This window comes from Oryctolagus cuniculus, chromosome 5 (genome assembly GCF_051225735.1).
Source record: "Oryctolagus cuniculus isolate XC-2025 breed Fujian yellow rabbit chromosome 5, ASM5122573v1, whole genome shotgun sequence".
NCBI lineage: Eukaryota > Metazoa > Chordata > Mammalia > Lagomorpha > Leporidae > Oryctolagus > Oryctolagus cuniculus.
Genome location: NC_142871.1, coordinates 135,137,269 through 135,149,642, shown reverse-complemented (window position 1 = coordinate 135,149,642; position 12,374 = coordinate 135,137,269). Strand labels below are relative to the sequence as shown.

Here is a 12,374-nt window from a genome sequence, read left to right as displayed (position 1 = left end):
CCTGGTCCACTCGTGCTGCTGTGACAAAGTGTGGCAGGCCGGTGGCTGACACATGGCAGTCCTGGGGGCCGCAGGTCCCAGCTCAGGGTGCCAGCACGGACCTGAGTTCTCACCGTCCCTGCACACAGTAGACAGGTGGAGGTCATGGGTCAGAGTGCCGAGGGAAGAGTGCTGGGCGGGGAGAGGAGCCCAGAGGCCCCTCCAGTGTGAGCTGTGCACCAAGCATGCAGGCACAGCGCCGGGGGACAGAGCCTCAAGCCAGGACCTGAAAGGCCCACGCCCCTCCCAGAGGCTGAACCACAGAACAGTTCTGTATTCAAAAATAACCAACAACCGATGACGCAAAATGCACAGTGTCTGGCACCCAAAAGAAAGTTAGCAGGTAGATAAAAGAAGAGGGAAATGAGACCCATAATGAGGGGGAAAACCAATCAAATGACGCCAACCCAAAACCGACACAGACGATGTACTTAGTATGCGAGGATATCCAAACTGTTATTATAATCCATTCCATATGTTCAAGGAACTACAAGGGGAAAATGAGCAATTAACTAAAGACATGGAATTATTTTTAAAAAAGACCAAATCAAAATTCTGATGACGAAGGCTACCATGCTGACTTTTTTTTTTCCAAGTGTGCTACAAGCAGCTTAGACCCTGCAAAAGATAAAGTTCATGAACTTGAAGACATGGCAACAGAAGCCGTGTGAACTACACCACAGACAGCAGGAGGACTGAGAAGGCAGAGTGGGACGGAAGTACTTCGGGGCAAGTGATGGCCCCCGATTTTCCAAATACAATGAAAAGTACAAACCCATAGATCCAAAGCCAAGTCCAGAGGGCATGAAGACTACACCGGGAAGTGCCAAATCCCCTTGCCTGCAACCAGCCAGGAGGGGGCATCCTCCCAGCGGCCCGAGGAAAGAGACACACCGCACAGGAGGCGGCAGGGGCGAGGGTGCCGCGGAGGGCACGCCCCCAGCAGGTGCACCTGTAGGGCTCCCCGTCCAGGCCGGCAGCTGTGGAGGAGCTGGCTGCCGGCGCCGGCTGGCAGGGGGCGGGACGAGCTGAGGGCACCACCACTCGGGGAGGAGACAGTGGGCAGGAGGGTGGGCAGAGAGCAGGGTGAGAGGTGGGAAGGGGGACTCAGGATAGGGGACAGGATGCAGGCCGCTAGCTGGGTGGCTGCCCAGCACCAAAGGGGGGAGCCTGGGACCCGGGGAGAGGAACAGGGGTAGCAGAAGACTGAGGGGTGCAGCCGGGGAGTGCTGGGGTGGGGCAGCTGTAGGTAGGGAGAGGCCCTCCTCTCTCAGCTCAGGAGCCTACCGGCTCCTCCACCAGCGACTCAGGGACCCAAGGCGTGCATCCACGTGCAGCTTCCAAGACAAGGGAGACATGGAGGGGGCACGCGGGGCCTTAGCCAGAAGTGACCGGTGAGATCAACCCAGGAGAGTCCCAGGCCTCACCCGCACCGCAGGGGGCGCTGGCAGAGGAGCAGGAGGCCCGGGCGCTCGGGAGGCGCGGAAGCCTTGGGTATGATTGAGAGACGTGAAGTGAAGGGCTCATGGACACAGCCCGGAGACCCCGCCTTGGGACAGCGGGTGGGAGAAAAGCAGCCCAAAGCCAGGGTCCAGAGGGAGAGGGTGGGAGGAGCCTCATGGAAGGAGGGGCCACCAAACTCAAGGGCGGGGCTCGTGCCCTCTCCCCGCCTCCTGGGATCTTACAGCGATGTTGTAGTCTCAGGAGGCACCGCAAGCTCCATCTCACAGATGCAGAAACTGAGGTTTGGAGAGCTAACAGCTTTTGGGGGTCACAGACACCTGGCAGTGCGCAAAGCCAGGGTCTCCGCTGTTTGCCCCGCCCCCCATCCTGGCCAGGCAGTGTCCAACTCCATGGATGGGAGACATGGGCACCTTGCAGGCTGGGGGGTGGGGGGAGCCCCCCAGCACCCCAGGCGGAGGGAGGCGGCCGGCCACGGTAAGGGGCGTCATTCCCAGGCCTCCCTGGTCTGGCCAGGCCCCTCACTCTCTCGCCTTAGTCCCCACCTCCACGGGAATGGAAGCACAAGGCCCCTCGCTCCTTGCATGCAGGCGGGCCCACCCTGCCACCCCTCGCACTTCTCCCTAACATCAACAAAGACATCCAAGGCCAGGGAAGCCAAAGGAAGGGCCCCATCTGTATACCCGGGCCCTGCCCCCAGCCCTCAGTGTGGGCACAGTTGCCATAGCAACTAGCCCCAAAAGACTCTTCTTCGCAGTCACCTCCCCTTCTGGGCTGCTGGGAGGCTGGCTGCTTCCCAGGCCCCGAGAGCTCAGAGCTCTGTCCCTCATGTTCAGGATGAATAATCAGGCCAGAGAGGGAGAGCAATCTGCCCAATGGCGCACAGCAGGCTGGCAGCACAGCCGAACCCAGGACTCAGGCCTCCTGATTCCCACGCAGGGACATGAGGATCGGCGCCTACCCACAGACCACACCCTCCTGGGAAGTTCAAGTGAAGAAAAGAAATGAGCCCCGGATTCAGGGCAGAGTCTCAGGCAGAGCTGGGGGCTGGGAGACTGCAGCGAACTGGGTGCCTCCAGGTGCAGCCCATGGGGCCCCTCCCCTCAGCTCATTCACTCCACACACATTGACTGCACCGCGCTGGGCACCTGGGACTCAGCTGCGGCCAGACAGGCGGAGGTCCCTTTCCGGGCAGGGCTGACACTGGTGCCGGATGAAGATGGAAGGCGGCCGACGGACACACGGTGCCAGGGCAGGCAGCAGAGGTGTTCAGAAGATTCGGCTGCCCTGGGAGGTTCTTCCAAGACTCACCTGTCCTGGTGTCTTGCTGCCCGACCCCAGGGCGGTCCCAGCCGGTGGGTGCGTTTTGGGAGAACAGTCCCAACACAGCAGTCTAAGGCTTTAGCCACAGAATTGTAGGCACCAAATCAGCAGCGGGGGAGTGGACTCCCCTGAACCCTGTGAGCTGGTGGAAAAGGCAGCTCTTGGCTCCGGGACAGTCCTTCACCACATAGTTAGAAAGAGAGCACAGGCAGACCCCCCTCCTGGCAGTGGAGTTTGATTTATTTTCTGTTATGGAAATTGCCCAGTGGCGGGGCGGGGGAGGGGGGGGACAGCACAAACTCCGCTGCTCTGGTTTCGGCTCTACCTCCCCTGCCCACTGGCCACCGGAGAGCAAACTGAGGCTGGGCTTAAAGGGGACAGGGAAGGAGCCGGGGAGGCCCCGGGGAGGAGAGCGAAGGGGCGGAGCCTGCAGGTTAGGCAGCTCCCCCCACCCCCACCCAGTAGCCACACAGGAAGGGTCTTGGGGGCAGGGGGAGGAGCCAGGCCAGCAGGGGCGGAGTCAAGCCCCCTTTCCTGTCCCTCCTACCCCACCTCTCTCTATTTTCTTTCCTCCCCTCTTCCCCCCCCCACCCCACTTGGCAATACAAACATAATTACAGGGCTTTATAAAAAAAAAAAAGGCAAATTATGGTGACATGCTTTAATTATGCACCGAGCAATGGCGGGCTGAATTACAGAGGCAGGGCCTCGGAGGTTACCTAAAAATAAAGCAAGAAGCCTCGTTAGATGCTAATTGCTGCTTTTGCCAACTGAAGTGAGATTTTGGCACTGCGTACCATTCGGTGCCGGGGGATGGCAGTTTCAGGACAGGCCCAGGCCTTGCGAGGCTCAGAGTGCCAGGGCCAGCACCGTGGGCTGGCCAGGGTGGCACGGGGCAGGCAGGAGGGCAGAGAGAGGCCTCCATGTCAGGGAAAAGCTTCAGGCTCCCTGTGCTCAGTGCTGAATGGGAACCCGGGGTGGAGGGGGAGGAGGGAGCCACGCGACCCAGTGAGTCGGCGCTGGGAAGAGGGTCTCAGCTCCCGCAGGGCCAGCGTCTTCCTCCCGTGGGCCTGGAGGCTGAGGCGGTGCCAGGGGTGGCTGGCATGGCGTGGACAGGGGTCTCCTCGGGCCTGGCTCTGTGCCTCTGTCCCACTGGGCCTCCGGGGTGACAGGGACAGAGAGGGTGACGGTGTAACTCAGAGGCACTCCACCTGTGCTGCAAGGGGCCTGTGACCCCCACTTCTCCTGAAAGGGGTCTCCCTGTGTGTCCAGCTCGGGCAGGCAGCAGCCCAGGCGTGGGCACTGTCTCTCCCTCTTGGCTTCCTAAACCCCCAGGTCTGGCGGCACACCCAGCCCACCAGGCCAGCACACAGCTTCCCAGCACCCGTCCATCACTCTGGGGAGGTTGGCTAGAGGGTGCCCATGGAGCCCCCAGCCCAGCCCGAGACCAGCATCTATAACCACACTGGCTCCCCAAGGCTTGGTTTCTTCCCATGGACAGTGCCTGGCCACCCCCCGCCCCTCAGAAGGCCCCCCCCAGCCCAAGGCAGGCTGCAGCAGCCACGACCTCGGGTTGCCAGGGTCCTGTCCCAGCCTGCCCCGGGCTCCTGCAATGGATGTCCCCTCCCAGCCCAGCAGGAGAGAGACCCTGCTGCTCCTAACTCCGAAGAAGCACTGACCCCTTGAGAGAGAGGGTGTCTCCCCCAGAACCCAGATGGAGACACACAGGTATGGGGGGCATCTGGGCAAGGCCAAGGCTGAGCCCCAAACCCTACCTAGGCTCCAGGCCAGGCCCCCTACCTATCCTTGGGCTGGCCATACAGCATCAATCATCTAGAGGGGCATGGCCAGGGAGGGGCAACGCGCCAGGCTTGGGGGTACAGAGAATCCCCCAAGGGGAGAACCAGGTGCATGTCTGTACATCCTCCCACCCCCCACCCCACCCCCACAAAACCTGCTAGCTTCTGGCACACGCCCTTGGTCCCTGATTAGGTTCTGGCTGTGCGTGGAGGTCTTGGGGACCAGCATCGTCCTTAGGGACCAGGATGAGGAGTAAGAGCCCCCTTCCAGAACAAGGAGCTGCTGTGTACTGAGACCCCCAGCAAGGCCCATTCCAGAGCACAGGTGAGGCCTCCCTGCCCCAGGGCTAAGGGGGACTGGTCAAGGGGGCGCTAACTCCTGGCCCTGGCACCAGCCAGGGTCCTGTCCCAGCCTGCCCCATATCCAGCCTCACCACTACCTGTCCCGCGCCACCATGCCGCACACGGCTGTCAGTTAGCTGTTTGCGGGGGAGGGTTGCGTGGAGGACCTGGGGGCAGGGCAGGGGCGGGGCAGGAGGGGGAGGCTCGGCACACACGCAGTGGGGGCTCCAGCTGCCGCCTGTGGCCTCATTGTGTCGCTGCGGGCTCTATAATTTACCCCCTGGCAGAGCCCAGCCCCGAAGCAGCTCCCCGCCCTCTGCCTCCCAACCTGCCAAGGCGGCCAGCTGTAGCGCACGCGGGAGCACATGTTCCCACACTTGCCACTGCCTGGGACGGGCGGCCTCGTGACGTGGGCGCGATGTGGGCTCGCACCCACTGGCGCCTAGGCAGACGGGCCCACAGACACATGACAAGTATGCACGCACGTGGAGGCACCTGTGCCGTGTCCTTGGGGCCCACAGGGACACACCTGCCACACGAGGCTCACCAGCACAGACGCATGTACGTCCTCTTAGGCCCTGCACCCAGAGACGGCCCAAGGAAGAGAGGAAGGCTGGACTGGGCTGGCACCCTCCCTAGGTGCAAGGCCAGGGGCAGGGCAGCCTCCTTAATTCGGGGACCACCAAGTGCTGATCTCCGCGATGTTCTCCAGTGTCCCGGACCCCTTCCTGGAAAACCTGGTCCCTCCCTGCCCAAGGCCTCTCCCCAGGAGCAGCAGACCCCCAGCCCGGGGGAGCCGCCTCCAGCAGCCCCCACGCCCTCCCTGGCTCCATCACCCTCTGGCTGCAGGCTGGACCCCCAGTGGATGTGGAGCCCGGGTGCAAAACCATGAGTTTATTTTTATTAGAAATGTTCTCTGTATAAAAACAATCATGCTCTACACATTGTCATCAGGAACCATCACCAAACACCCAGGCACTGAACTCCGTGTCGGCGGCAGGAGGGGCAGGCGGGCAGGCGGGCGGGCGGGCAGGCTGCGGGCCACAGGGACACACACAGAGGCCACCGGAGGACGCGGCACTTTGCAACACACTCAAGATTTGTTTTTGTTTTGGCTTTTTTGTGTTTTGATTTTTTTTTCTTTTTTTCTTTTCTTTTTTTTTTTTTTTTTTGCTTTTGCAACAAGTAAGATTTGGTGAACCAGGCAGGGTGCGGCGGGAAGACAGGAGCCAAGGCTGGACAAAAATGAAGTCACAGAGGATGGGAAAGAAAAATGCATGAGAGAAGGAACACGGGGTGGATCCCAAGAGAGCGGCAGGAGGGGCGGGAGGGTGTATGGAGCAAGGAGGCTGAGGCAAGAGCAGAAAGAGGCGGGACATAGAAACACGAGAACCCAGACAAGTGGAGACGAAGATTTAAAAAAAAAAAAAGCACACAAAGAGGTAAGACAGGGATGGAGCCCGACTGAGAAGGTGACCAACAGGGCCGATGGGGACAGAGGCAGAGAGAGCCAGCACTGCTGGGGCGCCACAGCCCGAGCCAGGAGGGGCAGCGGTCCAAGACGCAGGTCCTTGCAGCGGCCCGAGCTGCCCCGGCCCCTCGTCCTCATCCTGTCGCCCACTCGGCTTGCCCAGGCTGCCCAGCAGTGGCGGCCGGGGGGGCTCGGCTGTCCTCAGCACCAAGCCACGTCCGTGGGCACCCACGGGCAGGCGGGACATCAGCTGGGCCCTCGGGAGCGGCCCTGGCCCGGCGCACTGTCCACAGAGGCCGAGGTCGCTCCTGCTGCTTGGCTCCGGCGGCCCGGCTAGATTGCATGGTTGCTGTAGGTGACGTAGGTCTGTTTGGTGGCCAGCGCTGGAAGGGGAGAGACCAGGGGTAGCCAGGAGTCAGGGACGGGCCTTTCCACACCATACCCCCACCCCCACCCCACTGTCCTGCACCCAGCCCGGGCTCCTGGGCCGAGCACCAGCATCCCCCAGCGTCTCCTGTCATCCTGGTCCCCCACGTGCTACACGGCCTTCCGGAAGCTTAGCAGCACACAGTGTGGAAGAGCACACGCAAAGAACACGCTGGGATGGTGGCAGGGAGGGAGTGGGGAACGGACGCAGGAAATCGGTCAGGGAATCGGGAGGGGCCTTGCTGGGCTAGAACAGAGGTGCAGGGCTGGCATGTTCCCTCCAGAGCTCCTGCCTCCGCCTCTCCCAGCACCGCCCCGTTCCTAGTCCAGAGCCCTCCCACCTGCACCTGTCGCTCAGTCCTAGTCTGGAGCCCCTCCCACCTGCACCTGTCGCTCTGGCCCTCCTTACTGCACAGCTGGGGCTGCCTGGCATGTCCGGGCATCCCCCAGTTCCTGGCCACTGCTCCCTTACCAGGCCCAGCCCAGGGCCAGTTCCCCTGGGTGACAATGTTGGTTTTTATGGACCGCACGAGTGTCCCTGGCCACCGGCGCAAACCTTATAGCAGCCTAGTGAGGGGGCCCAGGAAGCTCCACCCTGGACAGGCAGAGGGGCGGAGCCTGGCCAGACTCTCGGTTTCTCTGGCTCCTGCCAGGGTTGGGGTCTGCGGTACTGAGTAACCAGATGCCAGTCTGGACCCCTTCAGGGTCCTGTTGGCAAAGAGGGCGTGGCCGGCACACTCAGGGGGGGCTTCCAGCCTGGAGGGGGCGGCCGCAGTGTGGTGGCCTGCAAGCTGTTGCCCAGGTGACTGCACCGGTGCAGGCCAGGCGCCCTGGCTCCTCTCCCCTGCAGCTCCGTGGAGCCCAGTGTAAATGACAAGGCATCTTCCCCGTGCTTCCTCTCGTCTCCTTTCCATGGGCGGCCGGACTCTGGGAGCCAGCAGAGCAACAAGATGGAAGGCACCTGGGCCCCACGGCTGCCTGTCCGCTGCGAATCGCTGTGTCAGACAGCAGCCAGCACCTGTCTGCTCCGTTCTGGGGGCTCTTTGTCACACCACGGTCAGGGGACACCCAGGGACGCTGCCAGGCACAGAGCGAGCAGCGGGGTGCACCGTGGGGAGACACAGGGTCAGAGCTCAGTTGGGCCAAAGGAAGAGCTGGGAGGGGAGCTGGCCCCCCATGGCACTGGGCCCCCTGCCCACAGAAACACTCAGAGGATGAACAATGGAGGTTTAGGTGCCTGCTGGACAGGAAGTGGGGCCATGAAGTCTAAACGAACAAGGAGACAGCAGGCTGCCTCACGGGCGGTCCCTAAAACGACCCGCAGACCCGGGGTGCCAGGTGCTCGGGAGGGTGGGAGGACCAGACCTCGGCCTGGGTGTCCCGGGGTGGCAGGGATTGCTGGGGGTCGGCCACACGCAGACAGCACCCCGGAGGGCTCCTGGAGCCCGGATTCTCATCGAAGGGCAGCCCCATGTTCCCTCCGTGGTCTCGGCGCCTCCTTCCCGTCTGCGGGGCCTCAGTTTCCCTGCCTGGAACACGAGGCAGGGAGGCCCCACAGCTTAGACTCCTCCCAAGAAGCTCCCCATGGCCCCCAGCACCTCCGTCCTCACTTCCCCACAGTCAGCAAAGGACACAGCGGCTCTGCGCGTGCACGCCTGCCTGCCTGCAGGCCGGGCTGGTGAGAATCAGCTCCCCAGGGCTCCATCACCTCCTGGTGAGCCGATAAAAGCAACTTTCCAAACCTGTAAAACCCTTCAGCAGCTCCAGGCTCAGAGGTGAACGGAAACGTCAGCTCAGCGGCGGCAGCAGCAGCACTGACCGTGAGAACACGCAGGCCTGACAGTGGCCTTGGCCCCCAGGGCCGGCAGGGGTAAGCCAGGGGCCCAAGCCTTACAGCAGGACCTCAGTCTTACGGCCTGGCAAATGGGGGCAATGAGTCTTCAGGGCCCCCCACAAATCCATGCGGAGGCTCAGAGGAAGAGCTTCAGCCAGCTGGCAGGCGGGAGGCCTGCCCTCACCTCGCACCTGCCCAGTGGCCCTTCCCACACGTGGACCCTCCTGTAGCCCCGGGGACCTTGTGCCCTCCTGTGCAACACAGCAGGGTAACAAGCCCTCAGCTGGCTCCCGGCCAAGGAAAACACTCTCTCAGCCCTGCAGATGGCGGCACGGGGCCACAGTGGCAGCAAGTGGAGGCACCTGCAAGAGGCCAGGCCAGGCCAGAGCCACTCCAGGGCACGCTCACTGTGAGGGCAGGGGCCAGGGCTGTGGCCGGAGGGACCCCTCCCCACCACCACCACCACCGCCGCACCCAGCCCTCGCTGCTGGCTCAGTCCCGGCTGGCTGGGCAGCGACACACGGGCTGACAGGCCTCATTTGTCGCCTGGTGTCTCCGCACCCAATCTGCTGGCAATCAGACCTCTAAATTATTTATTCGGTTGTTTATTTAAAGATACGTGGCCTGCCAGTGACAGAGTGAAAAATGTCCCTGCTCCACGGGAGTGACACCTCCCACTCCTCCCAGGCACATCCCGGGGGGCTGCTGTCCCCAGATGACTCACACGGCGGCACCCTCGTGGCCCCCGCTGTCACTGAGCAGAGATGGGGTTGGGGGGGGACAAAGGCTGCTGGCCCTGCCCTGATCCCCACATCCCTCCTTCTCGGCCTGGGCAGGACAGAGGGGACCACGACTCGGTGAAGACCCTGCCCGCCATGTCCCTCTAAGCATGCCCCGTGGGGTCAGGCGTGAACGCCAGTGCCCAGCAGCTCTCTGGAGGGCCACTCCCACCCAGCACAGAGTGGGGCCTTGGGGGAGTGCGACCCGGCAGGGAAGGGTCTGTCTCGGGGAGCAGGGGCGCGCAGCTCCCCACACAGGACAGGAAGGCCCTGGCATGGGCTTCCCTGGGGTATCTGGACACCCAGGCAGGTGTACCAGGCCAGCGCGGGCCATGCTGTGAGCACCCCCGCCCCTTCCCACCTCTGCAGCAAGCCCCACCTTGCTGTGTGGAGCAGAGCCGCTCACCCTCTCTGGGCCTCTGCTGGGGCAGACCCCACCCCCCATCCTGGGTTTTCCAGGACTGATGTGAGGGGGGAGGGGAGCTTTGGGAAGTGAGCTGTCCGTGTGGCAGCCGCAAGCACCTGCCTCCTTCCGTTACCCTCCTCTCGGCACGTGGGAGGAAGATGCTCCCCGAGCTGCTGCCCCCGCACACACACACATACCAGGGTGAGGGCTCCTCCCTGGAGCTGGGCGCTCGGCCTTCCCAGCACCGTAGGAGGAAGCTGGGTGCTACCTCCTGGCAGGTTCTACAGCTCTCCTGGGGAGAGGGGTGCTCTCCACCCTCCCCCCCACCAACGGGAACCCCCAGGACTTTCGCAGCACTTAAACCACGCAGGCCACTTCCGGGGCTGCAGGGGGGGAGTCCCCAGCTCCAGTGGCTCTAGGGTGACCACAGCAGCCCCTTGGCCCCTCCTCATACCAGAGCAGCCAGAGGGGGGGGCTCTGAGGCTCCTGGGGGTAGTGGCAGTGGCTCCACCTGTCTGGAAGTGGAGGCAGCAGCGGGGACAGCCGGGCCATGGTGGCCCTGCCACCTGCTGGCTCTGTGAGCCAGGTGAGTCTCTCGCCTCTTTCTGAGCCTGGTGGGTGTCACGCAGATGGCATCAGATCTTAAGGCGGCAGGCGGCAGGCCTGGCACACAGCGAGGCTCAGGACCCCTCACGACCACTCCTCTCGGTCCCTGTGCCTCTCATCCCGCCCCTCTGTCCCCTCTGCCACATGCCCCCCCATACACACACGGGGCGGACTCCGGAGGAAAAGGGGAATTGTTGAGGATGGCGGCCCTGCTCCCTTCTAGACACATCCCTGAACTGGCCTGGAGGCACCTGGGCCGCCCAGGGCCATCCCAGGGTGCCCCTCCGACGCCAGGGGCCCTGCCTCCTCTCCCGGCCCCTCTCTGAGGTCTCCTGACACCCCTGGGGACACAGCTGCCCCCGGAGGTCCCTCCACCCTGCCCTACACCCTCACTCACCCATCCCGGGCAGGCCCACGTTCTAGGTCCCCATCTCTCGGGGCCCTGCTAGGGGGGGCTGCCGGACAAAGCCAAGTTGAGTGTTACAACTGCTCTGGCACCAGGGCTGCCCTCCCGGGTGACCCCCCCTCCAATGGAACCCCTTCTCCCAGAGGCACTGAGAGGTCTGAGCTGTGGGCCCAGGGCCAAGAGGGCTCAAGGTGTCACAGCACCTGCCCAACCAGGAGGGACAGGGCAGCCCCGGGGCGCTCCCACACTCCCCAGCAAACAGGGTTGGGGCTGGGGCATGGCTGGGGCCACTCCACCTGCTCCGAGGAGGGGGAGCCTGGGTGGTGCCCAGCGCGGGGAGTGGGGGTGGAAGCACTCACCCGGGGCCTCCAGGTTCTCACAGAGCTCCGACTTGGCCTCGCCGTTGGGCCGGAAGCCGCCCTTCTGCGTGAACTTGTTGGACATGGTGGCAGCGGTGACAACGGCTTTGAGGCTGCGCTTGCGCTTGGGCACGTTCTGCTCCGGGTGGAAGAGGATGATGTAGACCTTGGGCATGTAGAGCATTCCCAGGGACACCGAGGCGCTCAGGCTCACCGAGACCGTCAGCGTCGTGGTCTGGATGTACAGCTGGGGGCGGGCCGAGGGGAGGGGCGTCAGCCTGGCTCTGCCCCAGCGGGGCGGGGACCTGACCCTGCCCAGCACCCCGCCAGGAGGCAGAGACCCCACCCTGCGTCCCGCTGGCTTCGGGCAGGAGTGGTGTTATGAAGCTCGGAGTTAGACTGGGATTCTTGGATTCAGATGCGGGCGCTGTGCGAACCCGGACAAGTCGCCCCCTCGTAACACAGGTGTGACAACTGTAGTACTTACTTACCCCAGGGCTCACCAAATGGGGCAAATACATCTGGCACCTGCTAGGTGCTATCTAGGGGGGAGGCAGCTGCCAGGGAGCAGCCCCCAGAAGGAGCGGAGGGTGGGAGGGGCACCTGTGGGTGCCACGGCCCCCTGGGGCCAGGCCACCTCCCTGCACCGTGACTGGCCCCCACGTGCCCCCCGGTTCAAAGAGGACCCTTGGCATGGGACCCACGGTGCCCAGCAGGATTGGGCGGCGGCAGCGCATCAAAGCTCATTTCACGCTCACTCGCCAGTGCTAACGGTGACAGATGTTTAGCAAAACGAAAGCCCATTAATCTGGGTGTCGGATAATCCATCCTTCCAGGCTCGGCCAGGCAATTCCCACTCCCACCCCCGGGATTCCCCTCCCGCCACCTCCCTCCCTCCAGTCTTCCCGGTCCAGCCGCCCTTCTTCCCAGGGAGGAGCCAGGAGAGACCCAAGCCGTGCCTCCCAGGTCTGGGCACGGGGGTGGCTCTGCTTCCAGATCTGATGTTCCCAGGCCTGAGGCCCCTCCCCTAGGGTGTGGCTGCTGTGCCCGGCATCCCTTCCAAGAAGCCCTCCTTGACCCCCTCCCCATCATACCCTTTGCTTCCGGCACCAGCCCCCAGTGC

At 63.4% G+C, this 12,374-nt stretch overlaps 1 protein-coding gene across 3 annotated transcripts in view; it reads right to left on the bottom strand.

Moving 5' to 3' along the window:
- Positions 1 to 6,340: 6,340 nt before the first annotated feature.
- Positions 6,341 to 12,374, bottom strand: part of GRM4 (glutamate metabotropic receptor 4) — a 96,513-nt gene continuing 90,479 nt past the window's right edge. For all 3 annotated transcript variants that reach the window (XM_002714597.6, XM_070074684.2, XM_089333266.1), the window contains 2 exons: positions 11,252 to 11,498; positions 6,341 to 6,818 (listed from right to left, as the gene is read on the bottom strand). In XM_002714597.6, the coding sequence (XP_002714643.3) occupies positions 6,769 to 6,818; positions 11,252 to 11,498 (297 nt within the window). In that variant the 3' untranslated portion in view covers positions 6,341 to 6,768. The remainder of the gene's footprint in view (positions 6,819 to 11,251; positions 11,499 to 12,374) is intronic.